General features: G+C 39.9%; 1 protein-coding gene across 2 annotated transcripts in view; it reads right to left on the bottom strand.

Annotated features, from left to right (window-relative positions):
• LOC132793976 (adenylate cyclase type 6) overlaps nt 1-14,135 on the bottom strand; it is a 43,889-nt gene that overhangs the window by 10,870 nt on the left and 18,884 nt on the right. For both annotated transcript variants that reach the window (XM_060804166.1, XM_060804167.1), the window contains exons 5-20: nt 13,936-14,047; nt 12,697-12,845; nt 11,250-11,674; nt 10,161-10,582; nt 9,911-10,031; nt 9,528-9,729; nt 9,040-9,189; nt 8,629-8,750; nt 7,994-8,086; nt 6,604-6,750; nt 6,320-6,478; nt 2,459-2,603; nt 1,539-1,633; nt 1,315-1,474; nt 1,156-1,253; nt 901-991 (exon numbers count right to left, since the gene is read on the bottom strand). In XM_060804166.1, the coding sequence (XP_060660149.1) occupies nt 901-991; nt 1,156-1,253; nt 1,315-1,474; nt 1,539-1,633; nt 2,459-2,603; nt 6,320-6,478; nt 6,604-6,750; nt 7,994-8,086; nt 8,629-8,750; nt 9,040-9,189; nt 9,528-9,729; nt 9,911-10,031; nt 10,161-10,582; nt 11,250-11,674; nt 12,697-12,845; nt 13,936-14,047 (2,691 nt within the window). The remainder of the gene's footprint in view (nt 1-900; nt 992-1,155; nt 1,254-1,314; nt 1,475-1,538; nt 1,634-2,458; nt 2,604-6,319; nt 6,479-6,603; nt 6,751-7,993; nt 8,087-8,628; nt 8,751-9,039; nt 9,190-9,527; nt 9,730-9,910; nt 10,032-10,160; nt 10,583-11,249; nt 11,675-12,696; nt 12,846-13,935; nt 14,048-14,135) is intronic.

Genomic DNA, 14,135 nt, shown 5'->3' with positions numbered 1-14,135 from the left:
ATTGTTGGCTGATACTTTATCGCTGATTTCAATTTAACCAATATACAAACTTGTTTTCTTACTAAATACTAACTTAAAAATAATATTGTTGCGTGTATTTAAGACTTTTAAGTTTCCAGAATTCGCAAAATACTTCACTACTACTACTTTGTTATAAAATTTATTGCTGACTTCAATTTGGTGAATAGTTTTATTTATGAATATTTAAGGTCGAAGTTTATTTTCATCTCTGACTTCAATTTGATTAATAAGTAAACAATTTTATTTATGAATTCTTAAAGCTGAACTTTGCTTAAAAAAATAACTTTAGAAACTAACCTTACCATTTATAAGATTTAGCTAACATAGTTATGTAAAGAAAAAAATGCATAAAATTAATAACACTGTCTGCTTGGCTTTTGGCTAATAAATATAAATACAAAATAGTCGATGTTGTTGCTACAACGCTCATAATTATGAATTGTTCAAGTTTGAGTTTTTTAAAACTTAAAATTTATAGCTTAAGCTAACATAGAAGTTCTAGGAAAGAAATCAAAAAATAAATAATACTGCTTAAATAGTTATAAATATCTTATTAGTCGAAGTAGTAGCTTTAGTTGTTAGCTTTGCTTTCATACAATTACTTGAGATGTTTATTGTTCGCATATTTGGAAAATTAATAAACTACATGCAATTTGTAATTTCATAGAAATGTGAGAAACATCAACGACTTGATTCTCTTATTTATTTAGTTTATTAACTTATCTTATCAGCAAATAATGTTTCTCTTCAAATGCTTCAATTCAAAACTCAATTCAATTCAATTTGCTTAAACTTTCCCCATTTGCTTTACTCTATCTCCCATGCTTATTGTATCAGCTATATTAAGTATACGTATAGTGTGCAAATTGCTTTGCTTACCTGAACATTAATTTGATGGCAGGCAACCAAGAAGACCATCGAGCCCAAAAGCAGCAAGGCGCCAAAGGAGAGAACCAGACACAGCGTGGAACTTAAGATGAAGATGAAAATAAAGATGAAAAGACAAATGTTGAAGCTAACTGCTGCATAAAGTCAGAGCTTATAAATAATGAATTAATGTGTGCCCATAACCCAGTTACCAGAGACAGCAAACGACAAGCAGTAATAATATTAAATGTGAGAAGGAAAACTTACTTCTCAAAGACCGCAAAACGCATCACAGAAGTGCCCAACAAGACGAGCAGACTGCAATAGAAATAAACGCAGAGCATGCGATCCGGCTCGCTGGCGTACTTTATGATTGAAGTGGAGAATTAGTTTTATCACTGATGAGTTAAGAGTGTATTCTCTTACCTTACGCTCTAACGCTGCACTCTTAAAGCGCAGCAACAACGATTGACAATGTTCGGCACGCAGATGATCGATGCTGCGTGCATCGATGGCACGCATCAGATACTCGTTCACTTCATCCTCGGGATCCTTGGTACTTTCCGCGCTATCTCCGAAACCAAATCTGCAAGGCATTGGAGTATAAATTAGAGAAAGAGAGAAAGAGTAAGTGCTTCTTAGAGGCTTACTTGGAGGTGTGTTTCTGTGCGGTGCCATGTCCCATCATGCGCAGCTCCTTCGAGATGTTGCCGTTGACTTGAAGGCGATTGCGCGACTTTTTGTGCTAAAAAGAAAAGCATAGATATTAAGGAAATAGATACACATACGCAGAAAGATATACATAAAGATAGATACAGAAAGTTTAGAGATGCAAATAGATAGAAAGATAGATATATGTAGATAGACAGAAAGATAGATAGAGATATATAGAAAGATAAGTACAGAAAGTCACATAAAAATAGATTCAGAAAGATGACACTTGCTATGGATACCCAAATAAATAAACTTATAAAACTCTCCTCACTATCAACAATACTCCGTCATTACATTTACTAATACGAGTACAATCTTTAACCACTGAAAACTCTGTGAAGCTCAAGCACTTATACATATTTTAATAAAGATCAGTCCTTAACCACACCTTATCTCGCTATCTCTTGAACATAACAATACTGATAAGTACACTAATAGATATAGATGCAGAGATACAAATAAACATATGTATGTAAAAGCAGATACAAACATGGCGGATAGATACATAGTTAGTTAGATATGGAAGTTTCTCTGTCAGAATTGATCGCGTGATACACCTATTAAAAAGTAGTGAAATTAAACATAAACTGAAACAATTATAAAAATAAGTACAGATTATTATTTTAGCTTTGAATAATAACTTTATTTAGAGCCTTGCTTTACCTTCTGTTTTTCGTACGAATTCGCTAATTTTTTAAATTATCTTAAAACACAAACAAATTTCAAAATCATTCTCTAATTGAAGTGCTAATCAAGATATAAGGTAAGATCCATATTTATTCAAAATAAAAAAATGTTTTCATGTATGTTTTTTTTTAACTTTTTCGTCATATATATGTATAAAGGTTATACTCACTGGTCTGTAGATATCTCCCGGCACTATGAGATATGTTTCGATCTGATGATCCTTGAGATAGGAGTTGCGTTCGTTGCCCTTGCCCTCCTCCACCTCGTAGTCGCCATCCAGACACTTGAGCGTCTCTTTGGTGATGTGCACGCGTCTATAAACGAAATGAAGAGCCATAAGGAATGGGGGGCAATAAGGCTGTATTTTAAAGTGGATCTATCAAAAGGCAACATGTGGATGCCACGCGTATGGAAGGTGGAAGGGGGAAGTGGCAGGCACTGTTATTGTGGCCAGCCATTATGTCGCATTACATGCTCCACTTGCGGCAGCTGCCTCCGCAGGGGAGGCGTCTCGGTAAATACTTTTTAATGTTTTTCATGGCTGTGGCAGCTTAGTTCAGTGGCTTTATTAAATTGTCGTTTTGCCTGGCATCCCAGCAGGCAGCAGCCACGTGGCACTTGCTATGGGGCAGCAGCAAAAAAATGCAGTAGCAACAACAGCTGCAGTTGCTATCGCAGCCACAGCAGGAGGGAAGCAACAATAGATGCAACAAAGTGTGTGCCATGTTGTTGATTCTATTGATAATTACGTGGCGCTTTATTATGGATTGCCCGGGCTGTTGCACTTGCTACTTGCCACTAGCTGCTAGCTGGATGCTCCAAATTGCACATCCCGCAGTTAACGAAGTTTTTGCATGCCTTCGTCGTCGTCTTCGTCTTAAGGCGGCCAAATTGCTGCTTATCAGGCAAGTGCAAGGCGCAAAGTTTGCACTCGTTGTGTGTTGGGCCCAAGGGCCACTGCAGCTATTTGCTTTTAATTTCACTCAAGACAGGCTAACAAACGAGCTTGGTTGTCGTTGTCGTTGCCGTTGTCGCTTTGCTGACCCACATAAAACAAGCTGCAGGACCAAGTTGTGGCACATCAAGACACGACTCGACGACGACTCCGATACTCTGAGCTTATGCAGCTGAAACAAATTGCCAAAGTGCTGCAGCCTCAAGTGTTGGCCATCCAGCCAGCCAGTTAACACGAAGGCGTTGGGGCGTGGCAGGCAACAACTCCATAATCGATTCAGCGATTGGGCAATGCAAAAGGGCCAGAGTCAAGCTCAGTACAGTTAACAATAACTCCGCATACCCTCCTCAACCACAATGGCTCCTCACACATCTGAGCACACATTGTGTGTGTATGTGTGGTTAAAGTATGCAAATTTGTGCAACAACAACTGCAATAACAATTACAGCCATTACTGCTGTGGCTGCTTCTGCTTCAGCTTCTGCTGCTGCTATTATGTATGCCATTGGAAAACGCCTCAATGTAGCGACACTTGCCCAAGTGTTGAGAGTTGAAAGTTCCCTTCGAGTGCAGGCTGACGGCCAACAGGAGCGGAATATACAATTGCCAGGGGCTCTAGGAAAACAATAGAGTAGCTGCTTAGTTTGATTAACAAATTTGTAGTTTTGCTAATGCAGCGGCAGTTGAAATAAATTATAAACGGGAGAAAAATAAAAGTAATGAGCGGTGAGCGGGAATTTGTAATATTCTCTTGGGATATAGTAGAAATCTTCTTCGAATAGCTTGTTAGCAATTTTCAACTAAACTATATACGACAAATATATCGCAAAAATACTTAAATACTGTATTTGGTATATCGATCTTGTACTTCATTTAAAATATTCCGTATTGTCAGCCAAAGCAACTAAGACCCGATTGCAGTATGCCTTTGTTATTATAGAAAGGTATTTCTTAATTGACTCCTACAATTTTTATATGATCGCAACCAAATTTTTGGGAATCTTAAATACTAGTCTATAAACATATATGTATACAGCTCTATCTCTTATAGTCTCTGAGATCCAGTGTTTCATACGGACATACGGACAATCAGACAGACGGACGTCGTCTTGGCAGGCACGCAGGCACACAAACGTATTTTTGAAGCACAATGGCTAAGGCATTGTCTTAGAATTGTAGTCACGTTTAGATATATACTTATTTTGGAAAATTATATCTTCTACAATAGATATACAAATTTAAGTTCTTGAAGTGAATCGAATTTGCGCTAAATATAGTTCCACATAATACAAATTACATATACAAAATATAGTTCCACATAATACAAATTACATATACTTTGTTTAGATCCATTCTCTTATCTTTTAAATACGTAGGCAAGAAATGTTTTCTATTTCATTCAGTAGGTTTTATACATTCTAAGACCCATTTGACTTAAAGTGAACAAAGCTGATATGGCTCAATACGATGGCAGTTGATGCTGAAATCTTTGTGAATGCCTATGAGCAGGGGTTCAAATTGAAATGCTTTTCCACCCATTTGCATCTAAGTCAAGAATCTGTGCGTTTTCAGCTGAGCACACAAACACCTGCTGAGATGACTTGACGTTCTACTTCATCTAAGAGTTACAAATGCTTTCAGTTATTACACGAACAATTCGTTTTGCATTTTCATGAAATAATGTTAAAATGAAATTACGCATACGCAATGTTGCTGAGTATGAGAATTAATTTTACAATAAAATTACGTATACGCAATGTTGCTGAGTATAAAAAATAATTTTCAAATTAGAATAACATTACGTATACGCAATATTTGTGAATGTGAAAAATAGTTTTACAATAATATTACGTATACGCAATGTTGCTGCATATGAACACTTAGTTTAAGTTAATATTTTGTATACGCAATGTTGCTGAGTATGAAAAATAGGATAACGTATACGCAATGTTGTATGAAAGAGTATGAAAAGTCAATGTAGAGATGTGAAATTAAAATTGTATGCAAAACATTTTAATTTTTACTATTTATCAGTTATATCGAAATATATCAATTTAACGTGTACAATTGAAGCATTGAAGCTTATTTCTCTTCAGTTGAATAGAATTTGTTGCATAAGTATAACTTAAAGAAATCTTTCATTAAATATAGAAATAGTTTGCAAAATAAAATGTTGTATATGAATAAAGTATTTGAAGCAAATGCTAGAAAGAAGTTCGCTCCTGTTGGACATTTTTAAGCTGAAGAACTCTGTAAAACTGTGGTTTTGTGGCCCAATGCAAAAGTTGCCTTTAATTGCAGAAACACTCACCTGCACAAACACACACTCGCACACATAAACACACACTAACACACTCACTCACTTACTTACTGAACGAAGGGCCTGTCAAAACGGAAATGAGACAAACTTGTCAGCGGCTTTTGCGGTTGGCGAATGAAGTAGAAGAACTTTGGCTTGGATTGTGGATTGTGGGCTAACGATGGGTGATGGGCGTGGCACGCCGCCGCGATAAGAAGTGGAGTATGTACTGTTACTGCTGCTTACTGCCTTTCATTGCATACTTGTCGGGGGCGCATATCAAAGCGGGTCAAAAGCATAATTCTCAGCTGTCGTAAAGTAGCACACCGGCAACTCGAGGACCGAAAGACGGAGAACCGAAAGACCGAAAGACCGAGAACTGACCACCATTCGAATAGCTGCTAACCGCAGAAAGCTAAAGCTGAGGCATTGTAAGGCGTCTCTGGCGCAAACTGTCAGCCAAGCAAAATAATCAAGCGAAATGTGTTTTGAGGCAAAAACAAAGCATTAAGACAAGGCAATATGCTGCATGTTGTGAGTCGGTCGGTTTTTAGGGCCGGGATTAGGGCGGCTCAATTGGGGACAAAGCGCAAATCCCAAAAAGGGCTCAGCTTTGAAGTGGTTGCTGCCGCTGCAGCTCTTGTCAAACTTTGACAGACATTAAGTAATTAATAGCTATAGCTGAAAGTAAGTGAACTGTGCGATTTTGTCGTCTGTCATCGACTACGTAGAATCAATGCCATTAGCTCCACGCACACATAACATCAAGAACTTACCCGGGAATGCCGCCGCTCTCCATGTGGTTAGCCAACGTTACATCGTTGGACCAGACATCGAACTGCCACTTGACCAAACCCAATACGCCGCAATGCACTCGTCCAGTGTGGATGCCCACTCGCATGTTCACATTCACGGCCATTACCTCTCGCACCAAACTGCAGAGCACAAAAGAGACCAAGAAAGGAAGAGAGTGCAAAAAAAGGGTAAAAGGGAAAGCCGCACAATACACAAAAGCCACAACTGGCATTGTTCAATTGTGTGTTCTGTGTGTTGTACTCACGCTATGGCGTCTATCATATCGAGTCCCATTTCCACAGCACAGTGAGCATGATCCGGCCGAGGCTCCGGCAAACCGGAGACACAATAATAACAATCGCCGAGCAGCTTAATGCGCAAACAATGATGCTCCGCAGCCAATCGATCAAAGCTGCAAAGCAAGAACAACATGAAAAAAGGGTAACAGAAAAGTTGAACAATAAAATTCAATTTAATTGGCAATTTGTTAAATTTGAATTTAAAAAAAGAAGTGCATGAACTCAAAGTACCAACTGCCATTCAAAGCATTCTAATTGAATGTTTACTATTTACGCTGAGCCACGCAAATAGTCAATATATCCGTTTCGTATACACAACAGTTTCATTCAATGCGAACCAATAAAGTGCCGGACAAACAAGCCAAAGGACATCGAGGCAGGAGTACATACTAAATGTTTGCACTGTTTGCTGCCCTGTTCCTGGCACCTAATCTAAGTCTAAGCTGAACCTGGCCTTTGGCCCACAGGTAACGTTGGCCAGGTTGCCAACTTGCCAACTTGCCACTGCAATTAATTTGAGCTAGAAACAGTCACAGCGCCTCTGGTCAGTGTCAGCATCTTCATTTGTTCGACTCTTTGACATGACCAAAGGGGCAGCAAAACAACAACAGCATAAAAAAACAAGTAAGAAAGTAAAAGTCAATTGTGCTCGACTATAAAATACCCCGTATTACGAGTAACTGTGAAATATGAATATACTGAACTAATATACAAAAAAAAAAACTAAAATATACTGAAACGCATATTTGATGTACTTATGTACTTATACTTAAAAGCAAAAGTGTGCAGTGCAGTGTGGTTAAAAATATACCGAATTTATATACTGGAAAAATACTGAAATGTACCGAAAGACATATGTGGTACGATATAACGATTTACTAATACTTAAAAGCAAAAGTCTGCGATACTATACCGAATTGTGTATTTGGTATCAAAATTTCGTGAAAATATATTAAAAAAGTATTCCGAAAAAATACTTAATTACTCCGAGTTCGGTATATTTATGGTATATCGAAATACTGCAACATCCAATCTGCACAAAATATACCAGATTATTAACCCAATAGCTGCAACTCATATTGTGACGAATAAACTGATTTCTTAAACAACTTTACAATTTTTATACGAAGGCAACTAAACTTTTAAGAATCTTAAAGATCGTATGTACCAAAAACAAGTGCTATCAACAAAATGTTAAATATATCTATCAGACAGACGGACATGGACAGCTATATGATATCACCCCAAAAACTATAATACCCTTCGAACTTTTGGGTAGTGGGTATAAAGACAAACAAACAATGTTCCAGACAGAGAGAGCGAGGCAATGTCATTAAGTATGCCTCGGCGACTCACCGTGCGAAGAGTTCGTTCAGCAGACGCACCAACTCCTCGGCCGTGCACTGATCCGAGAGGCTCGTGAAACCGCAAATGTCCGCAAAGAGAATGCTGCAAAAAAACAAAGAAGTCGAAACGAAGTTGTGAGATGAAGTGCAAATATTACAACTTGTGGTTGCCATTGTTCTTGGCATAGTTAACAACGGTTTTCGCTTGTTGTGATGTGTTGTGTTGTGTGGTTGGCGCAACCAAAGGAATACTTGAATAAAAGTAAATTCGACTGGCTGCATTTAAATGTAAACTGAAATGCTTAAAGTCGTGAGCGCAACTTAAGCGGCTCAGCGCCAAATTTAATGCAGTCAAACAGGTGCGTCCCAAAGTATGCTTTATGTTGAGTAACTGCGTCTCTGCATGTGTGTAAGTGACTGTGTGTGAGTGAGTGTAATTGTGTGTGTGACAGCTGGTTATGTGCAGTTGTTGGCTTGACATACATAAAAATTCATTGGACGGGTTACGCACACACGCAGAGCACGCGTCAGAGACAATTTATTGACTTTACATGCAAATAAATTTATACAGACGAAGACGGAAAGCAAGAGAGATAGACAGAAGGGAGAAGTAGAGAGAGGGAAAGGGGAGAGACAAACACTTACCTCACATTCTCGTGGCGCTGTATGTAAATCTTATGAAACTGCGTGTCACGTGGCTGGCCCGCAATATCGTCCTTCATCTCCATGGCAACATGTCGCGGCAGCACCGAGAGCAGCAGTCGCTCCTGCAAAACGTTAAAGAATAACGCACTCAGCACTCAGCAACACTCGATGGGGGAATAACTCTAAGGCGAGCCAAAGCGAACTGCCAAAAGGCGCTGGCAAATTATGCTATGCCAAATGCGTGACTGCTGTTTGTCCTTTGGCAGCTGGCAACAAGTCACCAGCCACGCCTCGTTGCCCCCTCCGCTTTGAGCGTGTTTGCACATTCATTTGCCTTGGCTTTGGCTTTTGCTTTGCTTTGAAGTTGCCTCCTTTCGCTTTGTGTTCATTTACGAGCCGACTTTCACTCACCTGCTGCTGATTCTCGCGCTGTGTCCGCAGACGCGCCTCGATGCATTGTCGCGTCTCGATGAACGCCTTGCGTTGAGCCTTCTCCTTGGGCCAGTGTGTGTAGACTCCCGTTAGGTTGGCCAAGAGCAGAGCGATGCACGTGCACAGCAACTGGAATGACATTAATAGGCATAACATACAACGATAACGTTAATAATAACACTATAAAAGCCTCTCTTTCTCGATTTGATTCAATTTAGCGGCAATTTAATTTCATTTATTTATTTATGTTTCGCTTTATTTGCCAGCGTGAGTGGAATAAACGCATTTATTGTCCACCTCGATGGCGTGACCATTTAAAGCTGCTGTTGCTGCCATAAAGGAAGCGAATTTGTGCCACACACACACACACACACATACAAAAAGAAAACCTGTTGATAGATGTTGACCACCCACTTGATTTGTGGCCACAAACAAGTGCAGCAGCAAAGCTGCAGCTTATGATTTACCTCCTGCCAGCGCAGTGACATCTGTTCGCGTTGTCCTTCGAGTTGAAGCTCCTCGCTTACGTATTGTGTGTGCAGAGATGTGTACAAATGCGTGCCACTAAGCAGCATGCCACCGATGAGCGACTCACGCAAACGCAGCGGCAACATCGTATACGTCATGTAGATGAGCACAATGCAGCAGGCGCTGCCATTGAATGATTTGCTGTGAAGAGAATGTTAGGAGTTAGAATTAAATTTAGCCAAGACAATCAATTTTGCCAGAGTCTAATTGTTTAACTGACAGCCGTTGCGTGGCATTGTTGTCAATCCCACCAGCAATTAGCGTGGCATGATTAATTTCTGCTGCCAGGCCAACAGATGTTGCTTTCTCCTCGACAACTAACCTGGGTTGCATGGCATAGCTAACGGCTATTTCGATGGCCAGAAACGTGCCCAATATAACATAGGAGACAAGCACCAGAAAGATTTCGTTCATGGCCGGCTTGGAGAGTATGCAGAGTAGAACTGCAGGCGACAAACACAACACAGAGATAGAGAGTGAAACAATTAAAAGAGAATGTCGCCAGAATTGGCAACAATTTGTGGGGCAAAAATACACAGAGAAATCTAAAGCACTATGTACTCTCTACTCACATGCATAGACAATGGCACAGATTAGCATGACAATGAGGAAAACGAGCACAGACTCATCGATTTGCACAATCAGCGCGAGCAGCATGTGTGCGTAATCCAATGAAGTGTCGAAATTATCTGCTAAACCAAATAGTCCAGTCAGCTGCTCCTCGTCCTGTCCTTCATCCTTGCTGCCGTTGTTGTTGTTGTTGTTGGATCCATCAAACGGCGTCAGATTGAGCACTTCATCACGTGCCTGATGCCGTTGGCTTTCATTGTTGTTGCGCGAATTGGTAATGCGTTTAATGCCATCAGCAACATCAACAGCATCATCATCAAGAGCCAGAGATGAGGCCGCATTCAGCTGGGCAATGTCAACAGTCGAGTGGTGACGATGATGCTGATGCTCCTGCTCCAGGGCACGCTTGGCACGCAGTTTGTATCTGCGAGTGAAAAGAAAAAAAAGAAAAAAAAAGGATAGAGTTGGTGGAGTAGAAAAGCAAATTTCATACGCATATCAATAAGCTGGGCATTAACCGAGCCTAACTCAATGCAAACACACATCACACTATCCATCTTGGCTGCATAAATATGAGAATAAATCGAAATCGAAATGGCAAAACGACAACGACAGCGACAACGACAACGATGAAATGGAAATCCGCAAATCGAAATGTAAATGGCAAATTCCAAAATAAATGCGTGACGAGCCAAAAGTTTTCTGACTCGCCTTTGCTTTGCTTTATTTGATGTATTTGTATTTGTATTTGTATTTGCTGATGCTGCTGCCTTGGTTTATTGCTTTGTTCTCTCTCTCTCTCATGTCTCGCATTTCAATTTGTTCGCCATTCGCCCGTCTAATTTTAAACTTCAAAAACAATTTCATCAGCACAACAGAAAACAAAGCAAAAAAAAGAGTAGCATACTTTTATGGGCAAGCGAGCCTCGATTGAATTTGGCGCGTGGCTAAAGGGGCGAATGCGTTATGCGTGTGTTCTGTGTGTATTGTGTGTATTGTGTAGTACATAATGCGTGGCCTAAACAGGCAAACTTGTTTGCTTGCTCACTCAGTTGTTTGCATAACTCAACTCCGAAGCTGTCAAAACTCACCTGACTCGATGCTGCTGCGGCTTGTAGCGATGCTTGTGCTGGCGTCGATAATGTTTACGCTTCTGCCGCCTGCCCGATGCGCCGCCATAGTTAGCCATCAGCATGCGAAGTTGCCCCAATTCGTTGCCATTTGCAATTTGTGGCAATGCTGCTACCGTTGAAGTTGGCATCGGCATCGTAGTTGGAGTTGGCGTTGGCGTTGAAGTTGTGGCGTGTGTCAAATTCTCGACGCTGCCTTCGATGGTTAGACGCTCCAAGCGTATGTCGGCCGTTGTGGCTGGCACAAAGCTGCGTCGCAGTTGCAGCGTGGTGAAGACAATGTGCGTGCAGGACAACGCCAGGATGAGTGTTAGCAACAGCGCCAGTATATGCGTTGTGTTGCTCTGATTCATGCGCAAAAAATAACGCTGATAGAGCATTTCCACCTGTACAAATAAAATGGGAAGTGGAAAGTGGAAAATGGAAATACAAATAGAAAAAGTAATGTAAAAATAAATCTAAAAAATACTGTAAAACGTAATGGAAAGCGTAAATATTGCCATAAGTAGCAAGGAACAAATTTGCAAAAGGGATTTTGAAGCAACCAAACTGTGAAGCTGTGAACTGTTAACTGAAACGATGCTAAGCTCACAATTTTGGCCAAAAAGAAGTAAGAAGGATGCAGTCGAGTGTGCACGACTGTGAGATACCCGCTAGCCATTTTTTTAATAAAAGCAAAAAAATATACCGAAAAAATACTAAAATATACCAAAGTTCATATTTTGTATATCGACAAAAAAGAAAAACATTGTGATATTATTCTTAAAATATACCAAATTGACAAACCGTAAAACGCTTGCAGTATTATTCTTTAAATATACCGAATCCATATACCAAATAATACTAAAATAAACAGAAAACTCTAGTTTGTATATTGATAAACGATTGCGGAATTATTTTTTTAATATACTAATTAGTATATTAAAAATATACTGAATATATATTGAAGAATTTATTTTTTATAACGATAAACAGCTAAATTTTTCCGTATAATGAATAAATACCATATTAATATACCAAAAAATACCAAAATGTAATGAATTCTTCATTTTGTATATCGATAAACAAGAGAAACATTACGATATTATTCGAGAAATACACCAAAATAATATACCAAAAAATACTAAAATATACCGAGTGCTATTATTGGAATATCGATAAACAAGAAATCATTGAGGTTTTATTCTTAAAATCCACCGAGTTAATATACCGATATCGATAAACTTTTATTTAGTGCTATATCTTTCATGCGGACAGACGAACATAATTATAAAGTCTTAGCTGTAGACGCAAGAACATATGTATATATAATATGTTATGCCTATTACTTACATTTGCTAGAGACACAAAGATATAATACCCTTCTACCCTACACAGGTAACGGGTATAAAAATAGTAAGAGGCTTACCTGCAGGTTCTTAAACTGGTGCGTCGAGCAGAGACGCAGAATGATGCGGTTGAGGCGATACCAAAACGAGATGCTCGGACTTGCCGCAGTGCCCGAGGTGCTGGGATTGTTTGCCGCCTCCACATTGCTGCGACCATCGCCGCCATCAGCTGAGAGAAGTATGGAAATGGAAATTTGGTAAATTGTCTAAGCTAATTTGTTTGGCACTTTATGCACATTAATATGCGGTTTGCCTTTTCACATTTCACCTTTGAAATTGAAATTGAAATTTGAGCTATTCGAATTGCAATTTGTGGAGAGATAACTACTCACAGTGACTAGTTTAATATATGGAAATTATATTTGCAACTTGTGGCTGCCACAAATCTAATTTCGCATGCTCTGCACACACACAAACACACTCGCCCTTTCACCCTCTCGATTTTGATTTGGATTCAGCTTTAGATTTCGATTTGTTGTCGCTTCGACTTTGCGAGGGAGTCGCACAAAAACTCGTTGTGAATGCAATACACAAAGCCATAAAATGTTGTAAAATCGTTCAACTGACCCCCATAAACCGCACGCACACACATATATACATAACAAGCTGCAACAATAACAGCAACAACAACAAGAACAACAATCACGAGGCGTGTCACTGGCATACGTTCATTCGACTTGTGTGTTGTTGTGTTTCTTATGCTCACATGCATCAATAAATAAATGCCAAACGTGATTATGTAAATTTCTATAGAAATCTGTGTGTGTATCAAGAGCGCACAATGTGCCACAGAATGTGGCAAGGAGGCAAGGCAGCAGCCACACATAGAACATATCGTATGGCATATAAACTAAAATAAGTAAATTGTGGCAGACGCTTCTTCGACTGGCAGCCAAGGCAACCGACAAAGCAGCTCACAATGCTAAGCAGCTACAAAAGGGCGAGCAACTGTGGTGGCAAGGGGCAAGTAGCCAAGTGGCAGTGGGGCAATGCCAGACCATAGTTTAAGGCTGAGAAGCTGAGCTCTAAGGCTACAGCTGAGGCTGAGGCTGAAGCTGAGGCTGAGGCTTCTGCTGTTGCCTCGTCAAATTCAATATGACAATGACAATCAACTTGTGACATTTGAGATGGCAGCACAGTCCTTGCCCCATGCTTGTTGCACAACACACTCGCACACACTCACACACACACACGTGCTGGCATTTTTATTAGCAGAGGACACGTGCATCGCATTTCATTTTGCTGTTGATGCTACTCACATTGCTGCAGCAATTGCGCCTCGTCGCGTTGATAGATCATTGGGCTGTGGCAGGTGGAACTCGAGTTGGTCGAATCAATGGACTCATCGATGTTGCAGCGCGTGATGCCAGCCTGAAAAACACACAGAGAGAGAGAGAGAGAGAGATAGAGAGTGTGAATGAGAGTGAGTCTTAAGCATATTAAGCATACGCCACGTTGC

Source organism: Drosophila nasuta, chromosome 3 (genome assembly GCF_023558535.2).
Source record: "Drosophila nasuta strain 15112-1781.00 chromosome 3, ASM2355853v1, whole genome shotgun sequence".
Classification (NCBI taxonomy): Eukaryota; Metazoa; Arthropoda; class Insecta; order Diptera; family Drosophilidae; genus Drosophila; species Drosophila nasuta.
The sequence above is the reverse complement of the archived record's forward strand: the minus strand, read 5'-3'. Positions and strand labels throughout refer to the sequence as shown.